Genomic DNA, 19,975 nt, shown 5'->3' with positions numbered 1-19,975 from the left:
CAGACATGTAAAATGTTACTAATCATCAAATAAATACAAATTAAAAACACAGTATGATACCACTTCACACCTGTTGGAATGGCTATCATCAATAAATCAACAAACAATTGTTGGTGAAGATGTAAAGGAAAGGGAACTGTCGTGCCCTGTTGTTGGAAATGAAGATTTGTGCAACCACTATGGAAAACAGTATGGATGTGCCTCAAAAAATTAAAAATGGAACTGCCTTATGACTCAGCCATTCCATTTCAGAGTATATATATATCTGGAAAAAAATCAAAACTCTATTTTGAAAAAAATACATGCACCCTTATGTTCACTGCAGCCTTATTAACAATAGCCAAGACATGGATGCACTCAAGTGCCCATCAATAGACAAGTAGATAAGAGAGTGTTGGCACATACATGAAACGGAATATTAACTATTAAAAATATTAAAATCTCCATTTGCAACAGTATGGATGGATCTAGAGGGTATTAGCTAAATGAAATAAGCCAGTCAGAGAAAATAAATATAATGTGAAAATAAATAAATTTTATGTGGAATTTAAAGACCAACAACAACAAAAATAAGCAAAATTCAAAAGACTCACAGAACAGACTGATGGTTGCAAGAGGGAAGTAGGTTGGGTGGTTGGGTGAAAAAAGTGAAGGGGTTAAGCAGTGCAAATTGGTAGTTACAAAACAGTCATGGGGATGTAAAGCACAGCATAGGAATAGTCAATAACATTGTAATAACTATATACAGTGCCAGGTGGGTAATGGAATCATTAGGGAGAACACCTGTAAAGTATGATTGTCTAGCTGTAGCAGTACACATGTAACAAATACAAAATAATACTGAATGTAAAAAAATTTAAATTAAAAAAATAAAAATGTTTTGATTCAATATACATAATTAAATCGCATTAAATATGTTCCTGTTGCTTACTTTGTCATCTATACTTTAAAATAGAAGCATTATTTTACATTATCAAAATCTCATAAGTCATTAAGAAAACTTTTTATCATAAATTTTTTTATACCTAAATAGAATTCACATATTATTTAGCATTTGGGTTGCTTTCAGTGTTCTGCGCATATACACAATGCTGTGATGAACATCTGTGTATGTGACTTCATTTTTCATTTATTTTACCATCACTCCTTAATCTAATAAACTGCAAAGTCTTCCCAACTCTATCTCTGAAAAGAGTTGTGAATCCTTTCCCTCATCTCCAGCCCTAACACCACTACCCCAGTTTGGAGCTACATTATCTTTAGCGCATACGTGGCCTGTAACAGCCCCCTACTGAGTATGGGGCTGCCTGCAGTCTTTCTTCTTTTCTGTCTGTTTTCTATACTGCTTCCAATGTTGTCATTCTAAAATACTTGCTCCTCTGCTTAGAAATAACTGATAATTTTCCACTGTCCATAAAATAAAGTCTACCTTTATAGACACTGGCTCCTAAATGCTCCTCACACTATTGCCTTCATCTATCCTTGGACCCTCTTGTTCAGTTGCTCCCATACACTTTCAACTCTCTTTGTCCTTTACTGTTCCCAGTGCCCTGATCTGGACAGGCACTTCACGCTTCCACATCTCACTCTGGCTGGGCACTCCATGCTTCCACACCTCACTCTTGCTGGGTTATCCACACTTCCACACCTCACTCTTGCTGGGCACTCCACACTTCCACACCTCACTCTTGCTGGGCACTCCACACTTCCACACCTCACTCTTGCTGGGCACTCCACACTTCCACACCTCACTCTGGCTGGGCACTATTCCACACCTCACTCTTGCTGGGTCCTCCACGCTTCCATACCTCACTCTTGCTGGGCACTATTCCACACCTCACTCTTGCTGGGCACTATTCCACACCTCACTCTTGCTGGGTCCTCCACGCTTCCACACCTCACTCTGGCTGGGCACTATTCCACACCTCACTCTTGCTGGGTCCTCCACGCTTCCATACCTCACTCTTGCTGGGTCCTCCACGCTTCCACACCTCACTCTTGCTGGGTCCTCCATGCTTCCATACCTCACTCTTGCTGGGCACTATTCCACACCTCACTCTTGCTGGGCACTCCACGCTTCCACACCTCACTCTGGCTGGGCACTATTCCACACCTCACTCTTGCTGGGCACTATTCCACACCTCACTCTTGCTGGGTCCTCCACGCTTCCATACCTCACTCTTGCTGGGCACTATTCCACACCTCACTCTTGCTGGGTCCTCCACGCTTCCATACCTCACTCTTGCTGGGCACTATTCCACACCTCACTCTTGCTGGGTCCTCCATGCTTCCATACCTCACTCTTGCTGGGCACTATTCCACACCTCACTCTTGCTGGGTCCTCCACGCTTCCACACCTCACTCTTGCTGGGCACTCCACGCTTCCACACCTCACTCTTGCTGGGCACTCCACGCTTCCACACCTCACTCTGGCTGGGCACTATTCCACACCTCTCTCTGGCTGGGCACTATTCCACACCTCACTCTGGCTGGGCACTATTCCACACCTCACTCTTGCTGGGCACTCCACACTTCCACACCTCACTCTGGCTGGGCCCTATTCCACACCTCACTCTTGCCGGTTCCTTGGTGGCAGGCTTGCCCTAACCACATGGTGAACTCCATATTCTTCAAAGTTTTAGCAGGAAGCTTTATACAGGTAGAACCACTTGTCCATCCTTCAAATAGATGTATTTGAATTTGCTTCAATCATGGTACTTAGAGTGCACTTAATTATTCATGATTCCTTTTCCCATAGATTGGAAATTCCTTGAAGTTCATCTGTCACATTTTACTCATCTCTTTACCTCCAAAACCCACCTTATTGCATGCCATATACCAGGTTCAGAGAAAATATTTGTTCACTAAATGGAAAATAATAATAATAATAAAATGAGAGCAGTAACGACACCTAAATTGGTGAATACATTCTTTGTATCAATCACTGACTTAGAATTTACTGATGAGAAAAAGAAAAACTTAGAAAATTTAGATAAATTGACCAATATTACATAGCTAGTAAAAGAAAAGCTGGGTTTTCAACCTATATGGTTTGACTCACAGCCTTTTACTGTGCTGACTAAATGAACATGCAGTCTCATGTAATGATTTCAGTTAAAGTTATAACAGAATGCCCAGAGCAGATTAGGCAATAGAGATCCAATTAAATTATTTTTCACCAGGTTATGACATATCATTTGTTTTTACTGTTTGTAAAACCAAGTATTACTTCAATTAATTCCTGGTTTAAAAGTCACTGTGTCAAATCTGGTCTTTTTACATATTAATGGGTATAACTCTGCTTATCAAAATCAAAGTGAGGAAGGTAAAATAAGTGCTTATAAGGGAGAAAACAGAGTTTTACCTCTCAAAAAGGTTATTAATTTAATTAATAGTCATACTCTATGCATTGAGTATGGTTTTTTTTTTTAGTTTGGTTTTCTTTTTTCCTGGAAAAGTCTTTTTAGGGAGGAAATTTTAGTAAAAGTTATTTACTTTGGCTTGAAATATTTAGGACACTCGACAGTAGTTAAATGTACTAAGTATAAAAGCAAACCAAGCAAAAACTCCCCCCAAAAGAAAAAATCAGTGTATAAACAATTACATCCACAGTCTTTATTAATTTTTTTATTAAAGTTCTTAAACAGAATGTATACTCAACATTTTACAATCACATTCCCAAAGAAGTTACTGAGCACTTATTCTGTGCAATTATTAAAGCATTGCCACAGTCTCTGCTGTTATTTAAAAACAAAAAACAAACAAAAAAAAAAAAACAGAAAAAAACTAGCCAACAAAGCTAGTGCCTGCTAGTAGCTGATAAAAAGGGTGAGACTTCTGTGGCAAAGACTTGGTTTTCCTCCTCCTGACACTCCGGACACACATTTTAGTTCATTGTGTCCTCAGACCCTACATATATTTCTCTCCTCGATCCCCTTTGCCTTATTTATATGGCTGCTGCTTTCATCTTTATATGTATATATTACATGTATATTTTATATTACACACACTACCTGTGTTTATTACACATAAGAACATAGACTTAAAAGGCAGACCTATATAAGGTTCTGGTGTCATCATTATTGTCACCATAAAATAGTTGCTGAGTTTCCTTTCTGTCATAAGCTTGGCATGTTAAATTATATAATTAAGTCCAGATAATAACAAAATAACTGTTACAGTTAAATACCTTTGTTGTTTTATCCCCTTGGCTAGTTTTCAGAACTGCTTTGTGCTTTAGAAGAATATATAAGACTAAATTTCTTCTCATTGTGTTTTGACTCACTAATATTATTTGGTAGTTTACTTTTTAAACCCTCTACTCATTAACTGACTAAATTCTATTTAGAATTCATTTTTTAAGGAGTTTTTAATATTAAGGGTAAAAACACGAAATGAAATGAAGACATACCAATTTTTGGGGGGGACTAAAACTACTCGTGTTATTTTATGCTTGTCTTTCACCATGTGTCTCCCTCTACAGGTAGAAAGTAGGTAAATGTACTCATTTTATTGCATGGGGGGAACTTTTGTTTTTCTTTTTTTAGAGAGAGAGAGACAGACAGACAGACAGAGAAACAGAAAGATACACAAAGACAGAAAGGGAGAAAGATGAGAAGAATCAACTTGTTAGTTGTGACACTTTTGTACACTGATTGCTTCTCATATGTGTCTTGACCAGGAGGCTCCTGGCAAGCCAGTGACCCCTTGTTCAAGCCAATGACCTTGGGCTTCAAACCAGTGACCTTTTGGCTTAAGCCAATGACCCTGTGCTCAAGCTGGTGAGCCCACACTCAAACTGGATGAGCCTGAACTCAAGCTGGTGACCTTGAGGCTTGAACCTGAAACCTCAGTGTCCCAGGTTGACACTTTATTCACTGCGCCACCACTGATCAGATGGGAACTTTGGTTTTCTAAGTCAAAAGCCCAAAGTCCTTTGCCTTAGGCTGCAAATCTTTATTTACCTGAGGACCTCTAGGATATAATCAATGGATATTATCAAAATAGCTCTAAATATAAAGACCTGTCTAATGAGAAGGGACACAACATTTTCTAATTTTCAAGTCTATGTACAAAACTCCTAATGCTATATATATATCATATTGCTCATAAAATATAAGGTGTGTGTATGTGTGTGTATGTGTATATATATATATATATATATATATATATATATATATATATATATATGATTTTATAGAGGTGTAAGAAGGCCCCTGGACTTAGAAAAAGGAATCCTCGATTTATTTCTAGTTCTGTCTTTAAGGTACATTTTCTCTCACTAGGTCTCAGTATTCTCATCTTTAAAATAGAGAAGTTTAAATAAACGTTTTCTGACTTACATTCTTACATGAAATATTTCAAAATATTAAATAGAGGAATTGAAAATATAGAAATTAGAAACATTGAATATTGGTATTGTGAAAACATGACAAAGTTTCCTGTGATGGCTTTCTTAATATTGTTTAAAAATGAAATGCTCAAAATGACTAATTGTACTCAAAGAGATGCAGCTGTACTTCAAAAACAGTACAGACAGCACAATACAGGTCTGGTTCCACATCTCTCGCTCTCTGCTGCCCTCTCATGCTTCAACACACCCCACAGTTATTCACCGCCTGCTAAGGATCTGTGCAGGTGAGCCTGGCTCTAATTAGTACAGGGATTCCTCAACGTCCTGCTAGTACTGTTTGAAAACAAAATCATAAATGCAATGTATTAGAAAAGCTGATACTTCATCAATGTCCTTTTTCTTGAGAGTACCAGTTTTTAAATTAATTTTAGGAACAAAAAGAGGGAACAGAGTAGGGCTGTAGGAAGAATCACTAGTGAGTGACTTATAACTTGCTGAGCTCTGTTCTTCATCTAACTTCTCTCCTTGAACCCCTGCAACAGCAGGGAGAGTTAGGTATACATATCTCCATTCTTCAAATGAGCAGATAAAGCAAAGGAGAAGATGGGGTTTACACTCAAACTCCAGTGGCACACACCATCTTTTTGTCAAATTATACTCAAGAACAAAATATCTATTTAGAAGTAAGGCTCTTTTAGATGTGTGTTTATATTTGGAAGCTTTATTTTTTTTTATACTAGTTAAATCATTTTACAGCTATGTATTCACCTATTGTGCATGGAAATAAAATCTAGTATGTGACTAAAATGGTTGATAAGTGCAACTTTCCTGGCTTTAGCACATGTCCAATGGAATAATCTCAAAGGGGAAAGAAGACATTCTAAGCTCCAGGGGAGAAAGCTTAAGAAAACAGAGTGTGACATACTGTCAAAATTCTTCACTCATTAAAAAAAAAAAATCAAAGAGTTGATCTATAGAGAAGTTAAGGTGTTTTCTTTTTCCTTCAAAAAGCTATGACTCCAAAGTTCTTAGAGTTTGAAAATAATCCTCAACAGTGGTTTATCATCCATATCATAAAGATGTCTGTGACTGTGATGGAAGGAAGGGGCCCAGTGCTGGGAACAACAGGAGGCCCCATTATTCACAGGAGGCACAAAGGAAGTGTTTCCATGTGACCACGGGTGGGTCAATAATTCTTTCTCTCATGACACTACAGTCTTGTTTTCTCTCATTCTTCCTTTAATTTCTTTTGTCTCTTTGCTTTTCTTCCCATCACTCCCAGTTCTACATACAGAGGGGGCCTTAGAAACAAAACCAAATAAAAACTCAACAAAAGAAAAAGTGATGCACTAAGTGCCTACTCTGTGAAGCATGGACCTATGAGCACCCCACATGCAAACTCATTTCATTTAACAATTACTGTGTGATGTATGACCACCACGTTATAAATAAGGAGACAGAGGGAAGGTGTGTCACCTGCCCAGGGCTACACAGCCATGGTGATAGAGCATGGTTAGAGCTCCAGGCAGCCAGAGCAATCACACCGCACAGTTCCTGGGGCAGCAGTGATGTTCTGTACCACAGCAGCCTTTCAGATCAGTCACAAACTGAATCATATGCTATAGCGGTCCTCTAGACCCTAAACACAACTTCTAAGAAGGCCAAGTTCATCTTAAAGATATCGCGTTGACTTTTTTTGAACACTCTTCCCTTCCCTTCCCAGGACTGCTGCAAAGGCAGCGCTGGGCTCCAACAACAGGGTGCCTGACCTTGGAGGCAGGACCTGAGTTGTCAGCTGCAGAGAGAGGGAATTCACAAGCACCACCTTTTCTGTATGAGTCAAGTCTTCCACCAGTCTCCACTACCATTATTATTATTTATGTTTTTAAGAGCCCACTTTTTCAGAATGGGCTCAGAGAGGGGAACCCTCCCCTGCTGTTGCCCTCATTCCCCACCCCCATTCCACCTTCCTTCCCCCCCTTGGTTTGTTATGCTTGGTCAAAAAAAGGGACTTCCATTCTCTAGTCAGTTAATTTCCAATTGTGCTTTGTAATGAACACAGCTGCACTAAGTAGTTAATTAGTGTCCTTCCTAGATAAGATATTTCTGTAGTCCCATTGTCCCTAGGCCCCAGGCCAGGAGCTTGTGGGTATAAATTAGGCCATATTAGCCGTAATTCCCAGATTTTAGCAACTCACAGTTCCCTCTGGTATTGCTCCAGGGCCTCCATACTCTGTAAATGTTTCTGGAGCTTTTGGGGGTCTCACAGTGCTCGAGGCCAAGTTTGTGCAGCTACTCTCCCTTTCATCAGCCCTAGGCACCTGCCAGGGTGGTGGCACAGCTGACTTGATAGCCCACTGATAACCCACCACCTCTTGTTGGACACAACAGTCTCCAAGGGTATCTGCAGCTGCTCCTCTGGGTGGATGCTCCAGTAGGTATTGCAGCTGCTCCTCTGGGAGGATGCTCCAGTAGGTATCTGCAGCTGCTCCTCTGGGTGGATGCTCCAGTAGGTATTGCAGCTGCTCCTCTGGGAGGATGCTCCAGTAGGTTGGCTCATGTGTGACCTCAAGCTACACAAGGTTTCAGGGACCAAAATAGCACCGCATTCTGCTTATACCACGATGCTGGAGTCTTGTTTGTTCTAAAAATAGCAGGGGTTGGCGGAAGGGTTTGCCCTTCTTCATAGGGGTCAGAACTAGCACCCAGAGCAGGGCTCCATGTGGTGTCTCTCACTAGAGGCCCCAGGCACATGCTCACACAAGTGGGCCTGCGCATCTCTTAACACAGTCACGTAAGGGCATAGAAATGACAGGTCTGCCTAACCTGTGGTGGCGCAGTGGATAAAGCGTCGACCTGGAAATGCTGAGGTTGCCGGTTCGAAACCCTGGGCTTACCTGGTCAAGGCACATATGGGAGTTGATGCTTCCAGCTCCTCCCCCCTTCTCTCTCTCTGTCTCTCCCTCTCCTCTCTAAAATGAACAAATAGAAATGACAGGTCTAATTCTACACTGCCATCTCAGTTTACACTCATTGACATTTAATTTGGGTTTTTCAAGAAGAAATTAGTTACTCAAAGAACTTTAATATACAGAAATTTCAGTTATTGTTCAACTCTTGATCAGTGAACCAGACATACTCTATGAAATGACAGTTGGTGATAACCAGAGGGAAAGGGGTGGAGTATAAGTGGAGGTGGGCAAAGGCGGGGAAAATGGGGACAGAAAGATTTTGCTTGGGTTGACCAGTGCATGATGCAGTGTGCAGAGGAGTTTTACTGAGTTGTACGCTTGAAACCTGTATGGTTTTGCCAACCAGTGTTGCCCCCAATGAATTCAATTAAAAATATTAAAAATTAATAACTTTTAGAAAAAGAAGTCATCACCAATAAAATCTTGAAAGATAAACATGGGAAAGAGAACCAACAATTAAATAATATTCACTGAACACAAGTCTCACTTGAACAGACATTCAGGAAGAGACAACTTTAACAGCTAACTGTTCCAGAACCCACTCTGATGCAATAATCACCAACAAGAAAGTTGAAAAGCGCTGACCGACAGTCACTACAACTTAATGAGCCACTCCTCAGCATATCATGAGTTGAAGTCCAAGGGAGACACTTGAATCAAATGAAATATCGGTCTATTTTGGATAATATGTTGATTTTATTCTGGTAATATTTCAGAAAACATAGATTTTTCTTTCCCAGGCAATTATTTTAATGAATCAGTTGGGGTTTCAAGAAATGATTAAACGAATTTAATTTGATTTCATGTACAGTACAACAAGCTCATTTGTTCTGTTTTTGGTTCAGTTAAGGTCAAGTCCCATGTGTAAAATAAACTAATAGAAAATGATATAATTTTATTTTTCTGCCCTTTATGTCCCTCATTCTTCCTTCTATTTCTCTCCCCCAACATCTGTTCTTTGGATCCCACTGAACTTTTCTGTGTTATATAAATACTTCTTCTCTCTCCTCCCAAACTCAATTAATTCTCAACTCTCTGGGTCCAAATCAGAACTCCTTCTTACACACAACTGGGATAATGATTAACCAAGAAGGTACCTTTTAATTTATGCTTTCACTTTTATTAGACCAAGCAACCATATGTTAACATCATGCTAATAACATAACACTGGAAACAACACGGTCAACATTTTGAAGGAAATACTCTCCCCAAAGTTCAAATGCCCTAAGCAATACTAAACGTAGCACAAACACATTGAAACTGTTTTTAAAAATGGTATACCAGTAAAGATTTTACTGGTCACAGTTTAAATGGACAACTTATGAAATCAAGGATAGAAATAATTTAGAGTAGAAAAGATGAATTTCTTTAAAATTTTACAATTACAGTATAAAATTGGTGTTAGTATAACGTCGATTCTTAGAAGATATGGTTTCTTCTAAGACATGGGAACAATACACTCCCAGATCTTTCTTACCTGTTATGGTGGCTTTGTTGATGGATGGTTGATTACACATGGGTGATCTTCTGACAAAGAGAAAAAACACGAGGCAGTAAATATGGGGTTCTTGTTGATTTGGGGACTTTCTGAGTCATTTCAGAAATGCCATTTTAAATGATTATTTTAAAGTTAGGACATGCAAATAAAGATTTCTTTTCAGACTAGCCAGTGAAGTGTCTAGGTGCCCTTCGTACTAGAGCTCAGATCACACATGTCAAAAAAGAAAACAGTTAAATCTCATAGTTATAGACTTTGGGGTAAATACAGCTTCTGTAAATGTCACAGGGGTGTGACAGAAGAGGAAGTCCTTATTGACTGACTATGCTCAATTAAGCCAGGGCTCACAGAGCAAACACAGACTTTCTGAATTTGAAAAAGCAGTCGATCTACAATTGTTTCCCTAATACGGTGTTAAAAAGCTTTTATTTTTGCCATAAGTTTTTATGATTGCCTGTATATTATCAGAAGGAAATGACTCCTGGTAAAACTATATTACCGTTACGGACGCTATTTAAATTTTTTCTTTTCTATTTTCTTATATTGAGAAACGTCTCTGATGTTTGTTAGAGAGCGATATGAATGACTTGTACAGACAAATGTTCTTGAAACTTTAGAAATACTATAAATGAAACAGTCCTTAGCTCCTATCTTTTTTTTTTTTTTTTTTCATTTTTCTGAAGCTGGAAACAGGGAGAGACAGTCAGACAGACTCCCGCATGCGCCCGACCGGGATCCACCCGGCACGCCCACCAGGGGGCGACGCTCTGCCCACCAGGGGGCGATGCTCTGCCCATCTTGGGCGTCGCCATGTTGCGACCCTCCTGGGTGTCGCCATATTGCGACCAGAGCCACTCTAGCGCCTGGGGCAGAGGCCACAGAGCCATCCCCAGCGCCCGGGCCATCTCTGCTCCAATGGAGCCTTGGCTGCGGGAGGGGAAGAGAGAGACAGAGAGGAAGGCGCGGCGGAGGGGTGGAGAAGCAAATGGGCGCTTCTCCTATGTGCCCTGGCCGGGAATCGAACCCGGGTCCTCCGCACGCTAGGCCGATGCTCTACCGCTGAGCCAACCGGCCAGGGCGCTTAGCTCCTATCTTGTATTCTCTAATTTTTCAGAAGTTTGCCAAGTTCCACAAAGTGGTTAGAAACCTCCTGATTTGAGAAACTGTGCTGTATGATTAACCTTATTCTCTACGAAGCCCAGCATTTTGGATCCAGTACCAATCTGTAATCAATCAGTGCTTACAGATTATGTGGAAAAGAATACCATTTATGGAATGTCCATTCAATTTTTTTGAAATATAACTTTGTAAAGTTGTTACATAAAATTGGAAGCTTTCAAAATATAGTGATGTTTAATTAGATTTATTGGGGTAACACTCTTAATAAAACAATGTAGGTGTTGGGTGAACAATTCTGTTAATACATCATCTGTGTACTGTATTGTGTGTTCACCACGCCAAATCATGTCTCCTTCCATCACCATCTACCCCCTTTGCTCTGTCTTACCTCCCTCAACCCACTCTCCCTCTGGTTATCACTATACTGTTGTCTGTGTCTACAAATTTTTTTCTTTGCTTAATCCCTTCACCTTTTTCACCAAGTCCCTGAAAAATAGATACATGTAAGAACATCCAAAAAATTTTTTTTGTGTGTATTTCTGTTAGTAGCTAACAATAAGCACTTAATGTGTGTCAGACAATGTGTTAAATGAGCACTTTGGATGAATTATCTTGTTGTGAAGACAAACCTTAAGGCAAATTGTCTTCTTGTTCCCATTTTACTGAGGAGGCAAAGAAAGCTTTGGGAAGATGAAAGACGTGTTCAAAGTAAGAAGGCTGAGAAGTGAACTAAAGTAATGTGGTTCTAAAGCCTGCACTCCGCTCTGTCCTCTTTTCTTTAGGACGCTTCTGTGGAAGCTGGATAAACAGCCATAGCGCAGTGCCAGGGCGGAGGGCAGGCTCCTGCAGAGTCAGGTCAATTATATTATTATGGGATAAAAAGTTCTTTAAGAAGAAGTTTCTTGAAGTTCTTTAAGAGGAACTTTTTGTTGTTCTTTTAAGAAGTAGTGACTCCTATGAAATTTTACACACTTAGATAAATTCTAATTCCAAATAAATTTCTCTTCATTGCCCTCTTAATATTGACTTAAAGAAACGTTTTTTTTTTCTTCTGGAAATGGATTAGAGTTGATATTTCAATGATAACAATTTATTATTAACAATAGATTGTCAGAATAATGAGCACTTGAATCACTAATCAGTTTTTCCACTTAATCTCAGAAGTTAATTTTCTCTTTTTGGATATTTCACAGTTATTAGACCTCCACCCCTACCCCCCGCCCCTATATAATCATTTCCTAGCTCAGCTTTCCTTCTCTCCTGTGCTGCTTCTGTTGTCACATCAACTATGATGTTACTCATTGCTCCATGATGCTGCTGATCAGAAGGTCAGAAATAGCAGAAAAATCAAAGATGTTTGCTATGAGACGGCACTTGTCTAAGTAGTCACTGATTTAGAACTAGGAGGATGACTTTGGATTGACATTAGGCTTGATGAGATTATTTGTCCACGGTTAATTTATGAAGTCAGCCAAAACTATAAAGTTACCCTGAGTGTAAATAACTGGCCAGAGGACTGATTCTGCCAGGTGATTTCTGACAGATGGAATCACCATATTTATTTGTCATACTGCTTCAGTTGTGATATTAGAACCATCACTACAAAGTATTTATAGAAAATTAACTGGACATCATATGACTTAGTGTAAATGGTTAGACAACAAGGCAAGGACTCAGAGAAATCTAATATATTGCCTTGAGCTCAACAGAATCGAGAAAACACTGTATAAAGGTTCAGCATGAAGAAGTAGAAACGAAGGGTAACTTACTTGCTAGGTGCTCGATCTTGCAAATTAGTTAATGCAGCAAAGTTGTTTCGTACAGTTCGGAGGCTGGCCAAGACCTAGGGCAAAAAAAAAAAAAAAAAAAAAAAGAAAAAAAAAGAATCTAAACTTCTTGAAGTAGGGCCACCTTTAATGTAATATAAAATGGTTTGGTGATTTTAAAATAGAGTTTAAGTGAAAACTTAATATTGCTTGCAACTTAGTTTCATATAGCACTAAAGAATGTCCTGGTACTTAGTGGAAGTTTACATGCATCTGTTGGCAATCTAGAGAGGCCAGATGGCAAAGATTTTCCAGATATTTTTCCTCGTGGTCTGTGAATATGGTGACAGTAGTGACAGTTTCCACAGCATTCTTGAATTCCGGAGCCACCAAAACAATATCCCAAGCAATATATGTATAGCATTGTTTCATTTTCATGCAAATTTGAAAGAGTAATATAAGCCATTACTGAAGCCTCACTTTAGAAGTAAAATTTTAAAAAAATTACCTTCAAATGCTCTTCAAAAATTCACCCAAGAATGTCATAATTTTAAAGTCAACAAGCTAAGTAAATTTTAAAATGTGTTTCACCTCTGCTATGTGGCTGGTCTGGCTAGTAAACAGAAATTATATTCTTTGTTAAGGTTATCTGAATCATGAATTACAAGGTTCTCAGGGAGGCATTCCTTACTTAAAATCAGACCACCCCGTATGTGCACAGTGCCTGGCCCACAGAAGATACTCAATAAAAAATCATTTAAGAAATAATACACATATAAGGCAGGACCAATAGCTTCTGCTATCTCTGACAGTCCTTCCTTTCTCCTTTTTCTTCCCCTTTAGGTGAGAGGAAGGGAGATAGTGAGACAGAATCCCACATGGGCCCAAATGGGATCCACCTGGCAATCCCCGTCTGGGGCCAATGCTCGAATCAACTGAGCTATTTTTAGAATCTAAGGCTGGTGCTTGAGCCACTGGCTGCAAGAGGGAGAGAAGGGGGAGAGGGAGGGGAAGAGAAGCAGATAGTTGTTTCTCATGTGTGCCCTGACCAAGGATTAAACCCAGGATGTCCATATGCTGGGCCAACACTCTATGCACTGAGCCAACTGGCCAGGGCCCTTCCTTTCTCTAATTCAGTAAAACTAGAACCAGGCAAAGAAAAAAAAAAAAGGAAGTCGGACTTAGGAGAGAAAAGTTACAAGAGCTTTCTTCTCCTTACTTTCTCCTAGAATGAGCTAGTTTCCTCCATGGTGAAGCCTATATTAGGTGAGATTATAAGTAATCTGGGTGTCAATCAGAATGTTAAATGATCTAAAACAGACATTTCAAATGTCCTGTTAAGTACTACATATCAACTCAAGACTGCCTGTGTCTGCTGTTTCCACTGTGTGGACTTTGACAAGTTACATAATCTCTCTGCAGCTCAGTGTCCTCCTCTATAAATTGGGATAGTAACACCTACCTCAAAAGGTTGTGAGGATGATATGAAACGACAAGTGAGTTGCCAAGAACAATGCCTGGCCAATAGAAAGCACTCAGTGCGTATTAGCCTCATTATGGCAACATTCTACTTGGTTAATGATTTGGTATGAGCATAGGGAATTTACAAATGCCCATCACTGATAAAATAAAAGGGGCCCAATTTATCACTGTTCCCAGGTTTCCAGAACTGTTTTCAAAATTTTTTCATCTGGCCCTGGCCTAAACAAAAGTCAGTCTAATAATTTTCTAAGAAATTCTAAAAAAAAGTCTAAGATGAATTTTGAAATTGGCAATAATTCTTCTAAGTCATTGGGGGTACTGTTTAAACCCTGGGACGGTGACCTAGAGCACTATTACCTGAAGGAGTTAATGGTGCTGCCTAAGGTGCCAACCATGATTAACTCAGCCACTGGAAAAAGCTGGCTCATTATCACATATAAACAACTCACAGGGCTGAAAGGTCACACTGCCTACGATGGTGTATTCAAATAGCCAACTGCTGACATCAGACCACAATGTCTTTCGTTAGGCATGAAATCTTGAATGATGCAGAAATAAATCTAATAAATAATCCACTGTCATTAAATCATACAGGCTTAATTTATACTTTAAGAATCGGGTGGCAAATACATTAACAAAGCATTTTAAATAAAACTATTGCACTCCTTAATCAAATTGTTTTCTAGGCAAAATTTTAACCTCAAAATTCTGGGATTTTATTCTAATAAATTATAGTAAGTACACTACATTTGACAGCCGGGTAAATAGAAATTGTATTGCAGGTAATTCATGTTCTATGCTCATTTGAAAGAAAGCACTAGTTCATAAAAGATATACTACAATTGGTTTTCTGTAAAAAGGTTTTTGACTATTATAAAATATTAAGTTATTTTGTTTTGGTGTTAAATTTAAATTTAATGTATTTATTTTTGTATATTTATATCTTCACAAGATGCAGGTTTAAACAGCAAACGGTAAAAAGGAAAATGTCTGCCCCTGAATAACAAAGACAAAATTCAAAATTATTACTATTTCTGAGGGGAGACAGAAAGATGAAACCGGGAAGGAATATTCTAGGGCATTAAAAATGTTGGTATTGTTCTATTTCTTAAACTGTTGATTTTTAATATTATTCTTTATATTTTTAGATAATCACTAGATATACTCTCTCATATGTATAAAAGATTTCAAAATAAAAAGTGAAAAAAAAATTCCACTCTCAGCCCTTCCCCTTCAGGCATTTGGCTGCCTGTGCCTTTGACTAATTGATGTTCAGGTTGTCTCCTAAATTTTGCCTTCGCAAACATTTGCTGCAGTAAATAACCTTGTGGATACATCATACCCTATGCGATCATTGTTTTTGTGACAGGACAAATAAGATTTTATAAATTTTATAATATTAAGTATTAACTCATCTTCTGCACTTTACCACATGATACTGGCAGAAGTATAAATAAAAGTTCCAGACAAATCTTACAAGGGGCATTGCACTGAGTCTAGTTGATTGGCGCTAGGTGTCCCCATAACAAATGTGCTGTTAGTCTTTTATGCTCTTGTTTGCATTGCAGGACCAAAGGGTGAGGCGTCTGCTACTGTAGGCTGTGGGGGGAGAACTAGAAACAGTTTTACTCAAGCCACTGAGTTAGGGCCCACTTATTCTTTGCACCTGTTCTGGGACAGGTCCCTTTAAGAACCCTTTAAGAACCGCCCTCAGAGCTTTAATACTCCTGTAATTTCCTGCACTCCTTAATGCTTGTGAAACAAAACAGTCCCTAAGGTTTCCTCTCGCTGTTTAATGGTTAGAAAATTAAGGTCATTTCTTTCTCTTATGTCCCTCCAGCAAACATGTAGTCAATCAAGGTAAAAAATACACTGGGAATGATGAGAAATATATACACGTTGACAAGGAAATTATAATAGTGTTATGGAAAACTTTTACATAAAGATGGATCATACTAGCCCATGCAAGAATGTAAATGTTATTTATACACACTAATCTAAGGATTTTTTAGATGCTTCTGAGCATTTTTTTTTTGTATTTTTCTGAAGCTGGAAACAGGGAGGCAGTCAGACAGACTCCCGCATGCGCCCGACTGGGATCCACCCGGCACGCCCACCAGGGGGCGATGCTCTGCTCATCTGGGGCATTGCTCTGTTGCAACCAGAGCCATTCTAGCGCCTGAGGCAGAGGCCACGGAGCCATCCTCAGCGCTCGGGCCAACTTTGCTCCAAAGGAGCCTTGGCTGCAGGAGGGGAAGAGAGAGATAGAGAGGAAGGAGAGGGGGAGGGGTGGAGAAGCAGATGGGCGCCCCTCCTGTGTGCCCTGGCCGGGAATCGAACCCAGGACTCCTGCACGCCAGGCTGACGCTCTACCACTGAGCCAACCGGCCAGGGCCGCTTCTGAGCATTTACAAACCAGTAAGATTCACTGAAAACAGCAGGAAAATGGGAGCTTCGTTAAAAAGTTAACAACTGAACATGCCTGACCAGATGGTGACGCAGTGGATAGAGTGTTGGATTGGGACACGGAGGACCCAGGTTTGAAACCCCAAGGTCAAAAAAAAAAAAAAAAGGAACCCCAAGGTCACCAGCTTGAGCCCAAGGTCACTGGCTTGAGTAAGGGGTCACTCAGTCTGCTGTAGCCTCGCTGGTCAAGGCACATATGAGAAAACAATCACTGAACAACTAAAGTGCTGCAACAAAGAATTGATGGTTCTCATCTCCCTTCTTTCCTGTCTGTCTATCCCTATCTGTAACCTCTCTAGGTCTCTGTCACACACAAAAAGTTAACAACTGAACAATGGCCTAAAAAAAACCCACATACTTGTATAATGGTGATGTATTTAAAATATTTAAAATGATGAGGCACTAACGTTGTTGTTAAAAAAAAATCCCTTCCTAAAAGAATTACAAAGAAAGGATTTTGAGGATTGTGTTTTTCACTTCAAATACTCATTAGGCCACTAGATGGTGCTAAAACACAGACCACGTGTAGCCACAGACTTGGGGAAGTAGGAGGGAGAAAGAAATTCCTTTCCTTGGTTTTATCTCCAGGAAAAAACTGGAGTCAAATTATGATTATTTAAAAGATAGAAAGGTCATTTTGATAGAAAATAAAACCTCTTTTTAAATTATGTTTTGGTTAAATCAAATAGAAAATTGCTGTTTTTGTATGTCAACAAATATTGATTTCTAGATCCTAGAAGATGTTAGCTGTGATTTTTTTTTTAAATGAAGGATAAAGAAAAACTAATAGAGGCAACTGAAATGTGATGATTGTCTTCTTTCATAGCCTGGTAGGAGAGCCTGGTAGATCCAGAGAACTGGGGACTGTGATGCGGTCCCAAAATAGCTGCTGCTTGGTGAAATAGGGATGGGACATGCAGGGCATGAAAAAATATTGGCAACGTTCTGTTATCAATGGAATAGCAATACTAAAGTGTTAACATCTACTACATTTTAAATAAAATTATCCCAGCTGCTGTATTTTGGTTAGAGTAATGATGAAATGACTCAGTTGTTCCTATCCTGGATCTTTAAATCAGGCATATTTCCTTAGTCTGAATGATGTGAGGGTTTATTCTGGGATCCAAGGTCATATTTGGGTATTTTCTGTCTTTTCCTTGATCAAAGATACCATCACATCTTTTAACACTCCATACTTCCAAATGAGAGTTCTAGTTGACTTAAGAGTTTTTACGAGGTAGCCATAACAAATAATGGGACTTGTGGGTCCAGAGGCAGCTAGCTGACTACAAAGCAGGGTTTCCTACATTTATTTCATCAATGTTGTGTCTCCATGGTGTTCCTTGGTCCCTTGCAAGAACTCTGGCCAAACTGTTACCACACTCTTAGGAGGACAAGGCCAGCTGCCAAGTGGCGTGACATGGTGCAGCACCAGGATTCCTCTCAACACCTAGCCTTCACGCCTAAGGAAATTCTCACACCAGAAGACTTTAGCACAAACACAGGAGAATATTTCAAAATGGGAAATAAATCAAATGTTTAAAGCTGTCACTTTTTATGAAGATCAAGAGGACTCTGGGCTTCTAGGGGAAAACATAAGAAATTGAAAGTAGAAGAGAGGCTCTGCCCAAGTAGCCCAGCTGGTGAGCGCATTGTCCCCATACTCCATTACAGGTTTGATCCTTGGTCAGGGCACATACAAGAAGCAACCATTTAATACATAAATAAGTGGAACAAGAAATTGATGTCTCTCTTTCTCTCTCGCTTCCTTTCTCTTTCTCTCTAACAATCAACTAAAAAGAAGAAAGAAAGAAAGAAAGAAAGAAAGAAAGAAAGAAAGAAAGAAAGAAAGAAAGAAAGAAAGAAAGAAAGAAAGAGTTTAGGTTAAACACACCAGCAAGAATTCCTAACCCTGACAGTGTCATGGACAGTTGGTTTATATTTATTTATTTTATTTTATTTTATTTTTCTTAAAGAGAGAGGGATAGACAGGGACAGACAGGAACGGAGAGAGATGAGAAGCATCAATCATTAGTTTTTCATTGTGCGTTGCAACACCTTAGTTGTTCATTGATTGCTTTCTCATATGTGCCTTGACCATGGGACTTCAGCAGACCAAGTAACCCCTTGCTGGAGCCAGCGACCTTGGGTTCAAGCTGGTGGGCTTTTGCTCAAACCAGATGAGCCCGCACTCAAGCTGGTGACCTCGGGGTCTCGAACCTGGGTCCTCCACATCCCAGTCCGACGCTCTATCCACTGTGCCACTGCCTGGTCAGGCGAGTTGGTTTATATTTAAAGTTTTAATTTTTGAGGGTATTAAGTATGTTTATGTAAATAGATTATTAACATAGAATAAGTGATATTTTATATATGTATTTCTCGGTGTACTGAAATTCTGTCTTTTAGAGATTATAGGTAAAGGAATGTCTGATTATATAAAATAATAGATTTCCTTAGAATTTAAGAGCATAAGGACCAAGTCAAATTTATTAATCTATTTATTAGAAATTGGTAAATATTACTTAAAGTAAGAAGATATCACATAGAGATTTTTTTTTTTACTTTTCACTATACATTTTTTATATAACAATAATTAGAGATTTTAGTTAGAAGCAAGCATAGCTACCTGAACAAGCTCGAGTTGGAATGACTGTTCCTACACTTGGTAATGGTTATTTTACCTGATTTTATCTTTTCACTTAATTCTCAGCTCTTAGAAATAAAATTACAGGTTCTCACTAGTAATCAATGAGCAATCCTTAGTTTTAAATGGTTTTGCTATCACAAAATATGATTAAAATATGTGAGTCTAATTTTTTTGAACATAGAAATATAATTCTTAGAAATAATTTATGATCTCCAGAAAAACCTTATGCAAACAAGACATGAACTTTCTGAAAGAGATGGTGGTTTTATTTCACTTTTAATTGCCTTCATCAATGAAAAAAATCACTATTATACAGTTTTGTTATTTATGGATCAATTAAATGTTTTATATAAATTATGACAATTAAAATATTTTAGAAAACTTGACAAAGTTAAAGAATTATACATAATTCTACTATCCAAACACTGCCATTCTACATTTTTTAAAATAATACTTATTATGACATTTTAGAAATGAAAGAGCCCTCACTAATGACACTAATAATTCATTAAATATTTTACTTTCTAGAAATTGTGCTGAGCATTTTACAAGCCTGGTATTATTTTACTCTCTTAAGAACCTTATGAGGTGGGTACTTTTGGAATTGTCATTTAGGAGAAAACCAGGCTTGGAAAAGTTCCGTGACTAGCCCACGGCCATTCACTTAGCAAC

The 19,975-nt window shown here is 38.9% G+C and overlaps 1 protein-coding gene across 15 annotated transcripts in view; it reads right to left on the bottom strand.

The window, feature by feature from the left end:
• The window catches only part of PDE4D (phosphodiesterase 4D), a 1,576,413-nt gene that overhangs the window by 212,427 nt on the left and 1,344,011 nt on the right, over positions 1–19,975 (bottom strand). For all 15 annotated transcript variants that reach the window (XM_066242823.1, XM_066242815.1, XM_066242799.1 and 12 more), the window contains 2 exons: positions 12,712–12,785; positions 9,803–9,852 (listed from right to left, as the gene is read on the bottom strand). In XM_066242823.1, coding sequence (XP_066098920.1) covers positions 9,803–9,852; positions 12,712–12,785 — 124 coding nt within the window. The remainder of the gene's footprint in view (positions 1–9,802; positions 9,853–12,711; positions 12,786–19,975) is intronic.

This window comes from Saccopteryx bilineata, chromosome 1 (genome assembly GCF_036850765.1).
Source record: "Saccopteryx bilineata isolate mSacBil1 chromosome 1, mSacBil1_pri_phased_curated, whole genome shotgun sequence".
Classification (NCBI taxonomy): domain Eukaryota; kingdom Metazoa; phylum Chordata; class Mammalia; order Chiroptera; family Emballonuridae; genus Saccopteryx; species Saccopteryx bilineata.
The sequence above is the reverse complement of the archived record's forward strand: the minus strand, read 5'-3'. Positions and strand labels throughout refer to the sequence as shown.